At 38.5% G+C, this 18,478-nt stretch overlaps 1 protein-coding gene across 6 annotated transcripts in view; it reads right to left on the reverse strand.

Annotated features, from left to right (window-relative positions):
• The window catches only part of fam126a (family with sequence similarity 126 member A), a 52,142-nt gene that overhangs the window by 27,533 nt on the left and 6,131 nt on the right, over nucleotides 1-18,478 (reverse strand). For all 6 annotated transcript variants that reach the window (XR_004223103.1, XM_012964934.3, XM_012964933.3 and 3 more), the window contains 2 exon segments: nucleotides 6,820-6,902; nucleotides 1,431-1,532 (listed from right to left, as the gene is read on the reverse strand). Coding sequence is in view for 5 of the 6 variants with exons in the window: in XM_012964934.3 (XP_012820388.2) it covers nucleotides 1,431-1,532; nucleotides 6,820-6,870 (153 nt within the window). In the remaining variant the exon portion in view is untranslated.

Genomic DNA, 18,478 nt, shown 5'->3' on the forward strand with positions numbered 1-18,478 from the left:
TTATATAAATTAATATATCTGTACAGTGGAGTGATATTATTTTACCCAAATGCGGGAGATAAACTAATGAGATCAGAGGGTAGTTCTCTATATTTACTATACAAAATAAAGACTGCTCTGAGTTGAAATTTAAGATTTTAACATGATAACTTTAAGGCTGCAATGAAACGCTATATTTCATTAGACTGTTCTCAAAAAACAAGCTTTTATTTAAACATTTCACTGGTGATTCAAATAATTTATCAATAAATGCTGGAGGGGTGGGTTGCTAAGCTGCAGCATGGATTGCAAGTATCATTCCCACCTACTCTTCTTTTAAGAAAATAAGCATTTTATTAATCACACCACTTGTGTCCTTTTTTTCCCTTATCCATCCTAATAACACAATTATCACTGATTGTTTAGAACGTTTTAGAATGTTTGCGGTCACATAAAAGGAGACTAATATATCTATGCAATCCCGTATCTTATTTAACTAAGAAGATAGTTTTAATCTAGCTATGAAACACCCTTTTAGTGATACTACTGTATATATATTCTGGTTATTAGAAGGGATCTCTTTCTAAAAAACTGTTATTTAACATTTTTAGTGGTTATAAATGAATATTATAAGGGCAAGGGCACACAGGGCAGACTGTCACCCTGTGGATAAGGGCAGGCTGACAATCCACCCCTATGTTTAAAAAAATCTAGATGTGCCTGCACCTAGAAGCATTAAATCCACCAGGGTGCAGGCACATGCAGCCAATATCCGTCAGTGAACACCAAGGGGCCCATTCATTAAAGCACGATGACCACAATAATATTGTTAACATTACGCAACTTAACGTTTTGCATAAATTTACACGAAAAAGTCGTATTTTTCGCAATGACTACGACCATTTCAGAATTCATTTAAGCTTTGGTATCGTGACTATCTTTTGGCCAGGTTGGAGCTGCAGAGTGCTATTGAGTCCTATGGAAGGCTTCCAAAATCATGCATTGAAGTTTCAATGAAAGGTTTTACAATCGTGCTTTTCACAATCCGAAATTTGTGGTTTCATGAATGGACCGCCAAGTCTTGCATTTATTGGCAGTCAGTAGACATTCAGCACCTTTAGGCTGTATATTTGCACTGTGCTACTAGCCACCCAAAATAAAATTACAAAGATGACTATTACAACAATGTGAACAGACCAAATCATGGGGTACAGTGGGGTGTTTGTACTTAAAAAACGTTAGGAAGCCAAACCTTAAGCAAAAAGGGCAATTTTAGATTTCTTGTCATTTTATTCAATTCTGCTCTCTTCTTTTCCGCTTTCTGCAGACTTCCAGTATTATACCTTAAATTACAGTTTCATCCAAACCAGTCAAGCTCAGATTCATTACTACTTACCTACAAGCAGAATTCTGAGAAACTTGATATGTCACCATAGATCTTTTGCACCTACCTCACTCTGAGGCTTCTGAATGACTTCATACAGTGCCGATACTAGAGAAATCTTGTTTTTCAAGCCAGAAGCATAACTGGATATAGATGCCTCGGGCAACGTCTGAGGAAAATATTAAAGAAAAAAAATGTAACATACATTTCCATACTAAAAGGTAAAATTAAAATAAATCAATTCCATGCTAATAGCCTGCTTTATTTTTTTTTTTTTTTAAATGTAAATGTAGAGTTGACAATTGAAGAACCGTATTGCTAATAGTTACATAGGGTTGAAAAAAGACCTGTGTCCATCAAGTTCAACCCATCCAAGTAAACCCAGCACACCTAACCCACACCTACCAATCTATACACTCACATACATAAACTATAAATACAACCACTAGTACTAACTGTAGATATTAGTATCACAATAGCCTTGGATATTCTGATTGATCAAGAACTCATCCAGGCCCCTCTTAAAGGCATTAACAGAATCTGCCATTACCACATCACTAGGAAGGGCATTCCATAACCTCACTGCCCCCACCGTGAAAAACCACCTACGCTGCTTCAAATGGAAACAACTTTCCTCTAATCTAAAGGGGTGACCTCTGGTGCGTTGATTGTTTTTATGGGAAAAAAGAACATCCCCCAACTGCCTATAATCCCCTCTAATGTACTTGTACAGAGTAATCATGTCCCCTCGCAAGCGCCTCTTTTCCAGAGAAAACAACCCCAACCTCGACAGTCTAACCTCATAGTTTAAATCTTCCATCCCCTTAACCAGTTTAGTTGCACGTCTCTGCACTCTCTCCAGCTCATTAATATCCTTCTTAAGGACTGGAGCCCAAAACTGCACTGCATACTCAAGGTGAGGCCTTACCAGGGACCTATAAAGGGGCAAAATTATGTTCTCATCCCTTGAGTCAATGCCCTTTTTTATACAAGACAGCACTTTATTTGCTTTAGTAGCCACAGAATGACACTGCCTGGAATTAGACAACTTGTTATCAACAAAAACCCCTAGATCCTTCTCCATTAAGGATACCCCCAACACACTACCATTCAGTAGATAGTTTGCGTTTATATTATTTCTACCAAAGTGCATAACTTTGCACTTATCAACATTGAACCTCATTTTCCAGTTTGCTGCCCAGTTATCTAATTTTGTCAAATCACTCTGCAAAGCGGCAGCATCCTGCATGGAACTTATAGTTTTGCACAATTTAGTGTCATCAGCAAAAATAGAAACAATACTGTCTATGCCCACCTCCAGGTCATTAATAAACAAGTTAAACAGCAAAGGCCCAAGGACTGACCCCTGCGGTACTCCACTAACCACACTGGTCCAATTAGAAAATGTTCCATTTACAACCACTCTTTGTACTCTATCCTTCAGCCAGTTCTCTATCCAATTACAAATATTATGTTCTAGGCCAATATTCCTTAATTTGATCATTAACCTTCTGTGAGGTACTGTATCAAACGCTTTAGCAAAGTCCAAGTAGATGACATCAACTGCCATTCCAGCATCAAGGTTCCTACTCACCTCCTCATAAAAGGCAACTAAATTAGTCTGGCAAGATCTGTTACGCATAAAACCATGCTGGCACAAACTAATAGTATTGTGAACTGCAATGTATTCAAGTACCCTATCCCTTATTACCCCTTCCAAAAGTTTTCCTACTACTGATGTCAGACTAACAGGCCTATAGTTTTCAGGCTGAGAACGGGATCCCTTTTTAAATAACGGCACCACATTAGCAATCCGCCAGTCTCTTGGCACCATGCCAGACCTCAATGAATCCTGAAAAATTAAGTGAAGAGGTTTGGCAATCACAGCGCTCAGCTCATTTAATACCCTGGGATGAATCCCATCCGGCCCTGGACCTTTGTTTACCTTTACATGTTCAAGTCTCTTTTGAATTTCCTCCCGAGTGACCCATGCGTCAGTAGCTAAATTACTAGAACTGGGCATATTACAAGGGAAGCCTTCATTATCTGGCTCCTCAGATGTATAGACAGATGAAAAATAAGAGTTCAAAATTTCAGCTTTTTCCCCGTTCTCATCAACCAACGTACCCCCCCGTGATAATAAAGTTCCCACCCCTTCTTGCTTCATTTTTTTACTATTCACATAATTAAAAAATAATTTTGGATTCTTTTTACTCCTAGCTGCAATATCCCTTTCCATCTCTATTTTAGCTTGCCTGATAGCTTTTTTGCATGCTTTATTTCCTTCCTTGTACCTGATGAAAGTTTCCGCTGTCCCAGCTAACTTGAATGCCCTAAAAGCACGTTTTTTCTTACCAACCTCGACAATAACACTTTTATTCAGCCATAAAGGTTTTGCTTTGCGATGCCTCTCCTTGCTTACTAGGGGGATATACTGTTGTGTATACCTACAAAGCAATGTTTTAAAGATGTTCCATTTTCCTTCTGTGTCTAACCCCATGAAAAGCCTTTCCCAGTTGACACATTGCAGAGATGCCCTTATACTGGCAAAGTCTGCACGTCTAAAATTTAGTGTTTTAGTTACTCCCTTATAGCGCTGTCTCTGCAGCATTATCTCAAAGGAGACCATGTTGTGATCACTGTTCCCCAAATGCTCACCCACACAAATGTTAGAGATAAGTTCATTATTATTAGAAATCACCAGGTCCAAAATAGCGTCATTCCTAGTGGGTTCTTGAACTGCCTGAAATAAAAAGTTGTCATTTAGCATATTTACAAACCTACTAGCTTTTTCTGACTTAGCCACCCCATTACTCCAGTCAATGTCCGGATAATTAAAGTCCCCCATAACAACAACTTGACCCAGTTTTGAAGCCTCCTCCATTTGCAACAATAGCTGGGCCTCATCCCCCTCATCTATACGGGGTGGTTTATAACATACACCAATGATCATTTTCTTTGTGACCTTCAGCCCTACTGAAATTTCTACCCAAAGAGATTCAACGTTTTCATTGGTAATGTCTTTATTACATGGCTTTAAGTCTGACTTTACGTAAAGACAAACCCCTCCACCCTTTTTAATCTCTCTGTCCCTCCTAAAAAGTGTATAACCATTTAAATTCACAGCCCAGTCACATTTATCATCCCACCAGGTCTCAGTGATACCTATTAAATCATAATTTTCAATACATGCAATAGCTTGCAGCTCCCCTAATTTACCCGACAAGCTACGCGCATTAGCCAGCATGCAGCGGAGATTATTACTTCTCCCTCTGATGTTTACATTAGCTAAGGGAGAATTAGAGCTAAGGCAATTATGAGACTGCTTTCCTTGTAACGGAAGCTCCTTATCTGATAAACTATATGCCCCCCTCACTCCTCCCCCACAACCCTTTGCTAGTCCCCCTACCCCGTCTACACTAATTTTCCCATGGAATTCTAGCTCACCCACCCCCCCCTTGTCTAGTTTAAACACTCCTCCAACCTCTTAACCATTCTCTCCCCTAGCACAGCAGACCCCCTTCCATTGAGGTGCAATCCGTCAGGGCTGTATAGATTGTACCCCAAGGAAAAGTCAGCCCAGTGCTCTAGGAACCCAAACCCTTCCTTCCTACACCAAGACTTTAGCCACGCATTTAGCTCCCTAAGCTCCCCTAATGGCATCATAAAAGTCAATAATGTTATCCTTTGTACATGCAGGGCACTGTATTCTACAGCACTTTACAGAGAATGTTTATCATACACATTAAAAGACATGTAAACCTTACATTTTCTTACCATGATGGGCACATCTCCCTCACCCAAACTACACAATTTGTACTGCATATTCGCCAGCACCATTATATTTTCCTAAAACAAGTAGCAGTTATTTTCCCTCCAACACATCTTCAGTGACATTTTCTTCTGCAAAAAACACTCAAAGACCCTTATTTAACATAAAAATCATCAAGAATGCAAGCTTACACAGGCAGAACTTACTTTGATAAAAAGTCCTGCTTGGATTGAGCACTGTAATGGTTAAACTGAGCTTAGGAGAAGAAAAAAAAAACCAAAAAACTTTTCTCCAGCAGAGTGCACAGTAGTGATGTCTGCGCCAGCCTGATACCCGCGGGTCGGATGGGTTCGGCTGCATTCGGCCGACCTCAGCACATCACATGTGGCTTGCTCGCCCTCCCCGCCTGCAACCTTACACTGCCAGCAGCTCTCTCTCCAGCTTCTCTATTTACAGGTGTGTGTGCCCGGAAATGGTGGGGTGGGCACAGGTCTATAAATGGAGGGAGCTAGGTCGGGCAGGGTTTGGGTTGGGTGTGGGTCGAGATTTTCTCGACCTGCACATCACTAGTGCACAGCTATAGCACAGTTTCTACGGGAACCAGTGGTGTCATCCCTTCATTGGCTGCTAGACTGGAATGTGTGTTTGGTAATCTGAGTTGAAAAGAACTGAGCATGCTCGGTAAGCCAAGAGCCAAAGTCAAGTACGGGGGCAAGTGGTGGGTTACAATAACCTTTGAACAACAATAGTGGAAGGTATTTGAAGGTTTCAAAGAGGCTGTTTATTGAATTTTTTTTTTTTGTGTCCTTTAAGGCAACCCAAACCTGTACGCAACTGTAGCAAAGTCTGTTTCAGATACTGTACTGGAATCTACTATCCAAAGTTTATCCCACTTGTGGTGTTGTCACAGCAACTTTTTGGAAATGCTGCATGACAACACAGCAGTAATATACAAAGGCGCAGCACCCGTTTTTCAGAATGTTTGGGATCTAGGGTGTTCCGGATAAGGGGTCTTTCAATAATTTGGATCTCCATACCTTAAATCAACTAAATAAAACTGCAAGCTCTGAGGCAATATTCAGGAATTTCATAAAAACTGCCAACTTTGGGAAAGCTTTGCAGTTTGTTAATTAGGAACAGACATATAACTAATTAAGATTCTACAGAATGCGTACTTTGCAGCAATATATGTTTTTCCACTGTGAAATGTTTGGCCTTTAAATATAAAGTATGCTATTTTTGCAGTAGTGCTTTGAATATTCAACAGTACTGTAGTTTGTTTTTTTTATCTATAAAAGTCAAGAATCTCTATAAAACTATACATATTTGGTACAGGATAGCATTAATCTATATGTTTCTCTGTCCAACTAATTACCTGTAATTATTTGTTATACAATGTGTTAAGGACCAATTCAAATTAAAATGATGTTGTCATACAATAAAGTCCATGGAGCCCTTGAGCAGATTGGAGGCCATTGGACCCTTTGGAAGGCCATATCCAGCCCAAGAACCTCCAGTTAAACAGCCCTGCTCTAATATGCACAAACAGTTTAATTCTCTTGTTATATAAGTAGAATTGAAAAACTATTTAAACTTAAAATGCTTAGGTTGCCCTGAAAAAATATCATTTCCCATGGCCCAGAGCATTCCTGTAAACAATTTATGTTATGTTTGAGTTTATTACCTTAAATTCTGATAACCATTCCTCTACAACTCCTTTCTCTGAAGTTAGCATCTTCCAGCATCTGTAAATCGATTTCCTTTAACCTGTAAGACATAGCAGAAGTGATTTAGAGACTAAAACAGTATACGCCATTAAATCCACAGCAATAACTGAACATGTTGACTAAATGCTGTTGAGTGCTATTACAAGTGCAACCAGAATAAAAAATATGCATAAAGGGTTTATTAAAACATGTGCTTTTAGCTGAATCAGAATTTATTGAAAGGCAATATCTGCATGTTAAGACACATTCTCTGTGAAATAATCAATGTTGCATTTTGTGTATATGGCTAACAGTTTGGCGCATTAGGTGTGTTCCAATTGCCAAGAAAAAATGCTCTTCTTACATTTTTCTATTATCCTTTATATTTTCAAATTCCCCTTTATACTTCAGTTTCTCTCAATTGGAGGTGTATTTATCAAAGGTCAAGAGCTGATTGCACTAGAAGTACTGGTAATTTATTTTATCTTTGCTATGCGGCTAAGTTAATTTAGATCAAAAGTCCAGGTTTTATATTATATTTTTACTGAACAAATAATGATATGCTAAAAATCAATGCACAGATTTACCAGGTATGTTAGGTATATCGCTCATTAAATATATGTTGTATCCAAGTAGGCGTTATTTATTTCATAATGTATAAAAGATTGTATTGCACCAAGCTGAATTTTGTGCACTACTGCAAGCATTTGGATTATTATTGGTTGTTCTGTATAATAGTTTACTAAAAGATTCACCCTAAATCAATATCAGAGCTGGGTCCATAAGTGTATTTGTGGGAGAAAAACACAGGGCCATTACTAGCATATTTGTCAGGGATAAGCAGTGTTGCCCTCCAGAAGCTATTTTATTACAGAGGCAGGCCAACATAAAGAAGTAGTCATTCCCCTAGTTTCTGTATTGCAACTTTTAGCACCCCCATTCCCATTGCAAAGTCGCTTTTATGAGGCTGCTAAAAATCAGAATGACTTTTACAGTAATATCAATTATTTGTTCCTAGATATTCTTGCAACGAGTAATGATGATACAATGTTTTCCAATGTCTGAAACTTTGTTATAACCAAAGTGTAGTCCTCTATGTGGGGGGGAGCATAACCCTGTCTGACAACCACTGCCCTACAGGCATTTAGAGCAGTGGGTGGGTCCCAGACTCAAGTCTGCAAAGGACAAGATTTGAGTTAAATGCTAATTTCTTGTTCTAAATATATATATTTTAATATATTCTTGGACTTACATGTGGGGGGAGTTAAAAACTGCAAAAATACTAGTCCTTAAATCTTAAGGGTAATTTTTAATAATGATTCCCTTTTTCTCTGTAATAATAAAACTGTAGCTTGTACTTGATCCCAACTTAGGTATAATTAATCCCTATTGGAGGCAAAGCAATCCGTAACATTATTGTGGCAGAATAAAAACAAATTCTACCACCAACGTCCCAAAATCTAGTGAAAAGCTTTCTTACAGACCATGTTATTATAAGTATAGCATCAATTATCTGGAATGCTTAGGGCCTGGGTTTTCTAGATAAGGGATCTAATACAATTTGAATCACTATACCCACAAGCCATTTACACATAATATGTGTACACATATTACATACATATAAACCAAAAGGATTGTTTTGGCACCATGTAAACATTTTGCTTCAAATAGACACTTTGGGACATGACCATCTCGTAATTTGGAGCTTTCTGTACAACAGGTTTTTGGATAAGGATCCTGTACCTGTACCAGCATAGAAAGGTCTGGACTGTGGTTTGAGATAGGTTATAGCATTTATACTACAGTGAGGTCTAAACAGCGCCATCATCTCACTGTAAAGTGGCTGTAGCTTACAGCAGCCTCTCTAGCATTTGCCACAATATCCTAATTGCCAGGCCAAACCAACTTCATATTAATACAACTGGTTTCACAACAGACAAGCAACTATCTGGATACTTTGGAGCACATAGAGTAAGTAAACATTTACCAATTTATAATACACAGGTGAAGGAACTGAAAAAGCTGATCTGGGAGGAATAAAAGGCTTGGTACTGGTAACACCAAGGAATTACACAATGTAAATGATGAATAATGTAACAAGTAAACAGCACAGCAACCAACAACAGGCACACACATGAATGAAGATTACAAGGGAAAGAAAAAATTATATTTGTCAGCTCAATATTCATCACAGACTATATATGGAGTTCCAAGTCATTCAGATGTCATTAACAATGGCTAAATAAGCAAAAAAGTCATATTTTTGTTAGGGATGCACCGAATCCTCTTTTTTTTGTTGATTCGGCCTAATTCCAAATCCTTCGTAAAAGAAAAAAATCTGAATCCTAATTAGCATATGTTATATGCCGAAATCGCCAGCGCAGCGCATGCTATCCCACGGCGACTTACATTTTCGCCGGTGAGATGGTAGTTTGGGGAGATTAGACGCCCGTGACAAGGGAGATTTGTTGCGGGCGACTAATCTCCCCATGTGCCAGAGCCCTAAAGGTCGTCGTCGCATGTGCAGCAAAAAAATTTCATGACTAACAGTCAGGTAATTTTTAGGATTCGGTTCAGCCAAGGGAGTGGATTCAGCCAAATCCGAATCCTGCTGAAAAAGGCCAAAAACCCCAACCGAATCCTGGATTTGCTGCTGCTTAAATCTAAAGATCATATAGGTCTCTGTGCTCCGAAACAGAGTCGGTAATTAATTTTGGCAGGAAACCAGGCTGCAAAATGCTAAATATTTTCCCTTCCAATTTAAGGCAAAGAGTTCTTTGGAGAAAGAATTATGAATAGAGTCTTTAAACACCAGTACAAAGGCTTGTAAATACAAAAACAGCTTATACCAAAAGAAGGCATTAACAAGCATGGTTGAGCGAGCATAAAACTATGCATGAAACTGTATGGTTGACATTAAATACTAATTTCTTTTCCTCTAAAGGTAAAGCAACAAATGCTCTTTTTCCTTTTTTTTTTTCTTTCCAGGGATCAAAGTAGATGATACTAAATATGAATCTCAATGACTGTCATTCTTAAAGATTTAGTGAAGAATTCAAAGATCAATCACATTTAGATTTAGCAGAAGCAGCCAGCCTGTCACAATAATATTGCATATTAACAAGAAATTCAAGTTCTTACTGAAAATATTTCTATGCAGATGTAAAAGGATCTATGGCAGTAAGCAAATACATAAATTCATCCAGAAATATGCAAAGAACAGGTGCACGCACAGAAAAGCTCAATTATTTATGGCATTAACCCAAATTATTACTAGCACACACCAGTTATAATCTAGTATCTGCAAAGCCATTTTTTGAGGGACTAAAGCTGGCAGCATTATGCATTTTTTTTTTAAGGATCTAAAATTCTGATTGTGCAATATGGTCACACATGTGTATAACCAAACTGGGCTGAACAGGCAGGTAAATACTTGGACTAGTCCATCAAATGATTATGCCACATGTTATATGAGCCTTTGCCAAAAAAAATGGTTGTACTTTCCCAGTTCACATTAGAGATTTGTAGCCTAATTGAAAATAAATGGAACAATATACACTTTTGTGCAAGTCTTTTTCCTGCAACAAAATGCAAACACAAATATTTGGGTCAAGTTTTCTCTTAAAGGACAAGGAAAGGCTAAGTCACTTGGGGGTGCCAAAATGTTAGGCACCCCCAGTGACTTTAACCGCTTACCTTGTACCCCGGGCTGGTGCCCCTGTTAGGAGAAAACAGCACCAGCCCGGGGTAGCTGTAGCGGAGCGCTTCCTCCTTCCTGCTTCGTTTTGGAAGGACAGGCGCATGGGCAGTAGAGTGAAAACCCGACTTCTCTGTTAAAGTTCCGCTTTTCACTCTACTGCTCATGCGCGCGCACAGAACCAGGAAGGAGGAAGCACTGCAGATACCCCGGGCTGGTGCTGTTCTCTCCCAACAGGGGCACCAGCTCGGGGTACAAGGTAAGCGATTAAAGTAACTTGGGGGAGCCTAACATTTTGGCACCCCCATGTGACTTTGTTATGCGACTGTTATCAAGGTCCATTTTTTCCAGTCTATTATTCAAACCAAAACTGTGTCCCATCAAGCAGAGAGCTGCTGAACAAAAAATGCAAAATAATTCAAAAAACAGAAATAATAACGATTAACCACAAATGGTCTCAGAATGTCCACTGTCTGCATCATGCTAAATGTTCATTTAAAGGTTAACTACTCCTTTAAATAACCACAGCGTTTAAGTGGCAACTACTTTATCAAAAGCACACAAAGTCATTATGATCAAAACAGGCATGTGCAAACTATAAATCCTTCCATCTATATTACAGATGGTTCCAGATGGTTCCAGATTGTGCATTAGTCCCAAGGGAAATGTCTCTTAAAAGCACCTGGATTTTGCCACTAAGGATAGGCCAGATGTCAAGAGATTTCTGCTTTAGCCCAGCTCTTAAGATTTAAACAATAATATTTCAGATTTGCTTTATTTACAACCAGTTTTTATAGAAAAAAAAGTATGACACACTGAATGTGAATGTTGATAGTGTTAATTGATCAAATTGCATATGCACAAACAAAAGGTTTGACCTGCATTAATACTGATGCTGCACGTTCATAGCTAAGGGCTACAGCTCAGGGTGGTAGGAGTGTCTAAATCAACCCTGATCATGCATCCCAGCAGCAGTTCAGTAAATTGGTTGCTCACTCACTAACGCTATTGTCACATTTGTCACACATACCGTTTTCTGGTGTGTGATATCAAAACTGAACTGAAAAAAAAGTGTTTGGTGAAAAACCCCTTTAATTAAAGAATGAATGTAGTTTTACAGGTAACTGCTTCTGCTACTGAAAACTGTTTGGCTTTGTTTATTCTCTGTAAATCAATAGTCATCTTTTCTTCAGTCAAGTTGCTAATTGCCACAGTACCTTGCATGCTCCTTCTCAGAAATGTTAAAGTGGACCTGTCACCCAGGCATTAAAAGCCGTATAATAAAAACCCTTTTCAAATTATACATGAAACCCAAATTAAATTTTTAATTAACACATCAATACCCATTATAAAAGCATTTAAAAATCACAGCTGTCAATCATATACTGCCTGCCCCGCCTTTATGCCTTAGGTATAGAGGTGGAGCAGTCAGCTGCTTTCACTTTCAATTCAGAACTTCTTAGATGTTGCTGCTTTCCTCACAATTCCCCTCCCTCCTAATCATCTAATTTTGGAACCAGAGTATGGACATGGGTATCACATCCCCCCATACTAGTACAGAAAAAAGATTTTGGCAGGGTGCAAAGCTTTCCTTAATAACAGTGTCCGCAAAATGGCGCCTGCCTGCATGCTGAAATTGTGAATTTCAAGGCTGAAGAAAATAAGATTCAAATAATTTCTATAGTGTTAGTGAAATTTATTTCACTTGAATAACACAATAGAAAACAATTTGGAATTATTTCTTAGGGTGACAGGTCCCCTTTAAAGGATAAGGAATGCCTTTTATTTTAAAATTCCCTAAAAATTAATTTAATTTAAACTGCCCCCAAAAACATTTTCCTCATGCATGCTTTTACTGACTTCCATGTCTAGTGTGAAGCTCCACCCCTTTTGCTTTCTGAGCACTCCTTTCTGAGCTCTGTGTTGCTCTCTGAGAAGAAGCCAGGGTAGTTTTGCACAAACAGGTGCACCAGCCCGTGGTATCAGGTAAGTAAATGCAAAAACCGTTTCCAAACAGCTTGACTTGTCTTTTCTTGTTTCAACAACCAGAGAATATACTACCTTCACTTGCAATTTACTACTAACACTGAAAAGACACATATAGTAATATGCAAGCCACTGTGGGCAACCCAGACTTCATTCCCAGACTAGCTCCATCTCAATTTTCTTGGTGGACGGCAAACGGCTATCATACACTCGATAGACTCTTAACTCATCACGGCCTCAAATCTTTTAAGAACCTATGAGAGGAGGCAGAGATTTCAGAAACTGAAAGATTTCATTATAACCAAATTTCTATTTTTTTCTATTCACAAGCTCTATTCACAAGTAGCTACTTAAAACTCACCAATGGAAAGGGCATGCAATATCCTCTACATACATCTGGCTCCATTTCATGGATCTATAATCAACTGACAGAACAACCACCTAATTCTGAATGCTCATAGATGACTCAATGGTCTACAGATCTACAACACAAGAAATGTGGCCTAAGGTCTGGACGGCTGTATGCAAACTGCCTCCTAATGACAGCTTACATGGTATTATACAGTTGGCATATTACACTTCAATGCAAGCATGCTATTACTAGGGATGGGCGAAATAATTTTGCCGCATGTCACTTTCTTTGACGCGGGCGTCACTTTCTCTGACACATGCGTCAAAAGAATGACGCATGGGTAAAAAAAATAAAATAAATACTCACGCATGAAAAAAACCAACATAGAGAAAGTGATGCCCAGTGAATTTTATGGTTACGTGGCAACATTTTTAGCCGCGCTAATTACTTCACACATCCATAGCTATTACCTCAACTGCTTCTCCTTTCCTTGAGAGGCAACTTCAGGAAACCAAAGCCATTTAAAGAAGATTAGTCACAATTAGTAGCAGTAGTGAAGATTTATCGTGGCCGACTAATCTCCACGTGTGCCACTGTCCTAACTCTAATGTGGAACTTAACCCAGAATCAGCTCTCTTTTGCCTACCTCATAAAATAAGATACCATAAGATTATAAATCCCTACTATCACAGATCTTAGGGTGAAGACACACTGAGCTACTAGTAGCAGCTACTTTTTTATGGCTACTAAACCCCAGAAAATACCCTGCCATAGACAATACTGAGAATTGCCTCTGTCAAAACACACATAGAGACCGTTATCAGTAAATCAGCATCAGTTTTAAATAACTTTTTTTTTCCTTGAGAAACAAGCTGGTTCAAGAATGATTACAGATCTTTAGCAGAAAGAACTTCCAATCTCCAGAAAGCCAAAATATTAAAAAAAAAAAAAATTTGGATATAGTGACTTAAGTTTTGCCACTACTTTGTTTCCTGTAGTGGCTGACCATTAACCCCCAATGATGTCAAACACTTAAAGGTAAAATTCCTGAAAATTCTTGAAAATGGCTATTATAACACAACTGGACCATACTGGGGGTAAAAAGCAAATGGCACTTACCCTTATGCACTAACCCAAAACAACCCCCCTTAAATCACTTGCTACATTACTTGACAATCTACAGTGGATATAAAAAGTCTACACACCCCTGGTAAAATGTCAGGTTCCTTTGCTGTACAAATATGAGACAAAGATAAATCATTTCAGAACTTTTGCCACCTTTAATGTGACCTATAAACTGTACCACTCAATTGAAAAACGAACTGAAATCTTTTAGGTGGAGGGAACAAAAAAAAACTAAAATAATGTGGTTGCATAAGTGTGCACACCCTCTTTTAACTGGGGATGTAGCTGTGTTCAGAATTAAGCATTCAAAATCATGTTAAATAGGAGTCAGCATACACCTGCCATCATTTAAAGTGCCTCTGATTAGCATCCCACAGCAAAAGCCATGGTCCACAGAGAGCTTCCAAAGCATCAGAGGGATCTCATTGTTACAAAGATATCAGTCAGGAGAAGGGTACAAAATAATTTCCAAGGCATTAGATATACCATGGAACACAGTGAAGACAGTCATCATCAAGTGGAGAAAATATGGCACAACATACCGAGAACTGGACGTCCCTCCAAAATTGATGAAAAGACGAGAAGAAAACTGGTCAGGGAGGCTACCAAGAGGCCTACAGCAACACTAAAGGAGCTGCAGGAATATCTGGCAAGTACTGGCTGTGTGGTACATGTGACAACAATCTCCCGTATTCTTCATATGTCTGGGCTATGGGGCTAGAGTGGCAAGACGAAAGCCTTTTCTTAGGAAGAAAAACATCCAAGCCAGGCTACATTTTGCAAAAACACATCTGAAGTCTCCCAAAAGCATGTGGGAAAAGGTGTTATGGTCTGATGAAACCAAGGTTGAACTTTTTGGCCATAATTCCAAAAAATATGTTTGGCTCAAAAACAATACTGCACATCACCAAAAGAACACCATACCCACAGTGAAGCATGGCGGTGGCAGCATCATGCTTTGGGGCTGTTTTTCTTCAGCTGGAACTGGGGCCTTAGTTAAGAATTCTGAACAGTTCCAAATAGCAGTCAATATTGGCACAAAACCTTCAGGCTTCTGCTAGAAAGCTGAACATGAGGAGGAACTTCATCTTTCAGCATGACAACAACCCAAAGCATACATCCAAATCAACAAAGGAATGGCTTCACCGGAAGAAGATTAAAGTTTTGGAATGGCCCAGCCAGAGCCCAGACCTGAATCCGATTGAAAATCTGTGGGATGATCTGAAGAGGGCTGTGCCCAGGAGATGCCCTCGCAATCTGACAGATTTGGAGCGTTTCTGCAAAGAAGAGTGGACAAATCTTGCAAAGTCAAAATGTGCCATGCTGATAGACTCATACCCAAAAAGACTGAGTGCTGTAATAAAATCAAAAGGTGCTTCAACAAAGTATTAGTTTAAGGGTGTGCACACTTATGCAACCACATTATTTTAGTTTTTTTGGTTCTCTTTCCTCCACCTAAAAGATTTCAGTTTGTTTTTCAATTGAGTGGTACAGTTTATAGGTCACATCAAAGGTGTAAAAAGTTCTGAAATGTTTTATCTTTGTCTCATTTTTGCACAGCACAGGAACCTGACATTTTACCAGGGGTGTGTAGACTTTTTATATCCACTGTAACTTTTTACCTTCTAAGACACCATCCAATGTTCTATTTAGTACTGCAAGGAAGATCAAGATTACTATTCTCCAAACCTCCTGATCGCAGCAATAACTCTGATAATAACCTGTTTCTCTCCCTTTCTAACCAATTCCATCAGAAAATCAATTTGGAAGGAAATATTTTATGTTTAAATGACATGCATGTTATAGCAGACAATTATAGAATAGATCAAGCAACAGAGACTTTCTTTGTCCGAACTATTAGGTTAGGATGTTCTTCAGATGTTCACTCAGCATTTGAACTGCTCCTCTCGCTATATGTCTGTGGGGCTGGGCAACACCAATATTATGCTATCAGTATCTAACTATCCACATTAGGAGGGGGGAAAAAGTCCAACTTTAAATAGTTAAACATTTTTCTATTCAGTGGTTACCCTCATACTGAATAATAAGGAAAACATGACATTTTTTGTACATGATGAACTCTTTGAATATCTAAGCTATACAATACACTGCAAGGAAACAGAAATGTGAGTACTTTCATTAGCAAAGCACACCGTATGCAGTGTATCTTTATTTAGTTCACAACAACAAAGGTGATAATCCGCATTACTTTTTAATGATAGTCTCACAGTATGATACCTAGGAACATAAAGGACATTTCTTGGATAAAGGGGAAATTCTGCTCATGTCATTACAGAAAGAAAATATAGTTCTTATAATTAAACATGTATAAATAAAACCATCAACTCCAATTTGAGAACATATGGACGCTTTGGTTACAAAGCAAAAATAAAATGCAAACAGCAACTATAGAACAAAGCATAAAATGTATTCCTAGGACTAGTGACTGCAGATAACTTGGCATGAAACATATATATTTGTGTTACATTTAAATTTGTTGCTTGTACAGTTATTTAATTTGACATATGTATCTTGCTAGCATTGGTGTATATAGGCATACAAAAACCCATGTATGGCATGTATCACAAATTTACACTTTTACTTTAATAACGTGAAATCTCTGGCTACGCTGCAACAGACACTGACTGAATCAGACTACAAAACATAGAGGTAGGATAATTTAACTCCTGACAATACTGCCCCAAGTATTGTGTGAATGTGATAAACTTACACTGTAAGGTCCACTGGGGCAGGAACTGATGTAAATGATAAATAATATCTGCATACTTTACCCCAAGTGAAAGAAGCTAGGCTTACAGCGGGGCCTTTTTACATTGGTAATGCATAGTCACTGTCACCAGGCCAACCCTGCATATTTGTCATATCATCCGATGGGTCAGAACAAGTAATAAATTATAATATGGATAACTTTGTGGACCAGTTGGGCATGCATCTGCAAGTAGCAGGTTAAGATCCAATGTAGGCTTGAAACTATCAGCTGTAAAGTGCTGTGTAACATGTAGGCACTATTTTAATGATAAATAAGGATATAATATGGCCCTAACTTTCAAACAGTGTGCACTTAAGCCTGAAGAGTATTTAGGCACAAAACCTACAGTACAAGTTTATCTAAATGTTCCACTGTTGCATTGACCTCATGATAAACCTGAACTGTTATATTCTGAGTCCATTATACAAGCTGCTAACTATCACTTCATCTGTGACTTTATAGCCACCATATTAGAATTGCTTATGTTTGGTCCCTTATTGGCAGTAGATGCTTGATCTGCTAAATCTGCATATGTTTTACCAAATAGTGACTTGATAAAACCTGTGCACAAGTTTAAAGCTACTGGTTTAAAATACACCTGCTTGGCTCGCAGACCAGAGGAAGCAGATCAGTCAGGAGCAGGCTGTGACTTCACCCAAGTCTCTATTCCAGACGTATTAACCATTCAATTTATTCAAGTAAACAATGGCCAACCAGATGTGGTAGGCAAAGATGCATTAGTTCTCCTTTAGGGTAGTGACAGACAGGAGGATTTGCCGCCCACAATTTTTAAAGAGTGAGTTTTGGAGATTTCAGGCTATTGCAGGCAGGAAACAGAAATGGCACAGAAATGACGACAGACATGTTTTTTTAGTATGTATGCTTGGCAATATAATAGTGACATGGCTGTATTGTTTTTCCTCATATGTCACTATTATTTGTAACAAAGAAAAAGGTGAGAGAGATCTGCTGCTAGAAAATACTGGGTACATCCCATCACGAATCAGCTTCATGTATTGTATTGTGATTTATGATGCTATCCGGAAAAATTCCAAAAATTGTTCAGAATGTCAACAAGCTTTGACTAACTGCTGACCATTTTAAAGCCAGGCCTGACTTTTTGCCCACTCCTTGATGAAGGATCCTAATTAACCAGAGAAACAACTGTGCATAGTTTGGTATGTATCTTGGCATGCAAATGTATGTGTTTGGTACATATGTGGGCATTTTGGAATAACAGAGCCGTTTGGTACAAATGTAGGCATATGTATGTGGACATATAAAATGTACAGTTAGGCCCATAAATATTTGGACAGAAAACTTTTTTCTAATTTTGGTTCTGTACATTACCACAATGAATTTTAAATGAAACAACTCGGATGCAGTTGAAGTGCAGTGGGGTGACCAAACTATTGCATAAAATGTGAGGCCACTAAAGCTTTTTTTTTTTTTTTTTAACACTATCCCTTCATTTCAGGGGCTCAAAAGTAATTGGACTAATTAAATAACTGGAAATAAAATGGTAATTTCTAATACTTGGTTGAAAACCCTTTGCTGGCAACAACAGCCTGAAGTCTTGAACTCATGGAAACGCTGCCCAATCAATTTGACTGCATTTAGCTGGATTTGAGCAGACAGTATGTCTCTGAACACCTCAGAATTCATTCGGCTGCTTCTGTCCTGTGTCACATCATCAATAAACACTAG

Source organism: Xenopus tropicalis, chromosome 6 (assembly GCF_000004195.4).
Source record: "Xenopus tropicalis strain Nigerian chromosome 6, UCB_Xtro_10.0, whole genome shotgun sequence".
NCBI classification, from domain to species: domain Eukaryota; kingdom Metazoa; phylum Chordata; class Amphibia; order Anura; family Pipidae; genus Xenopus; species Xenopus tropicalis.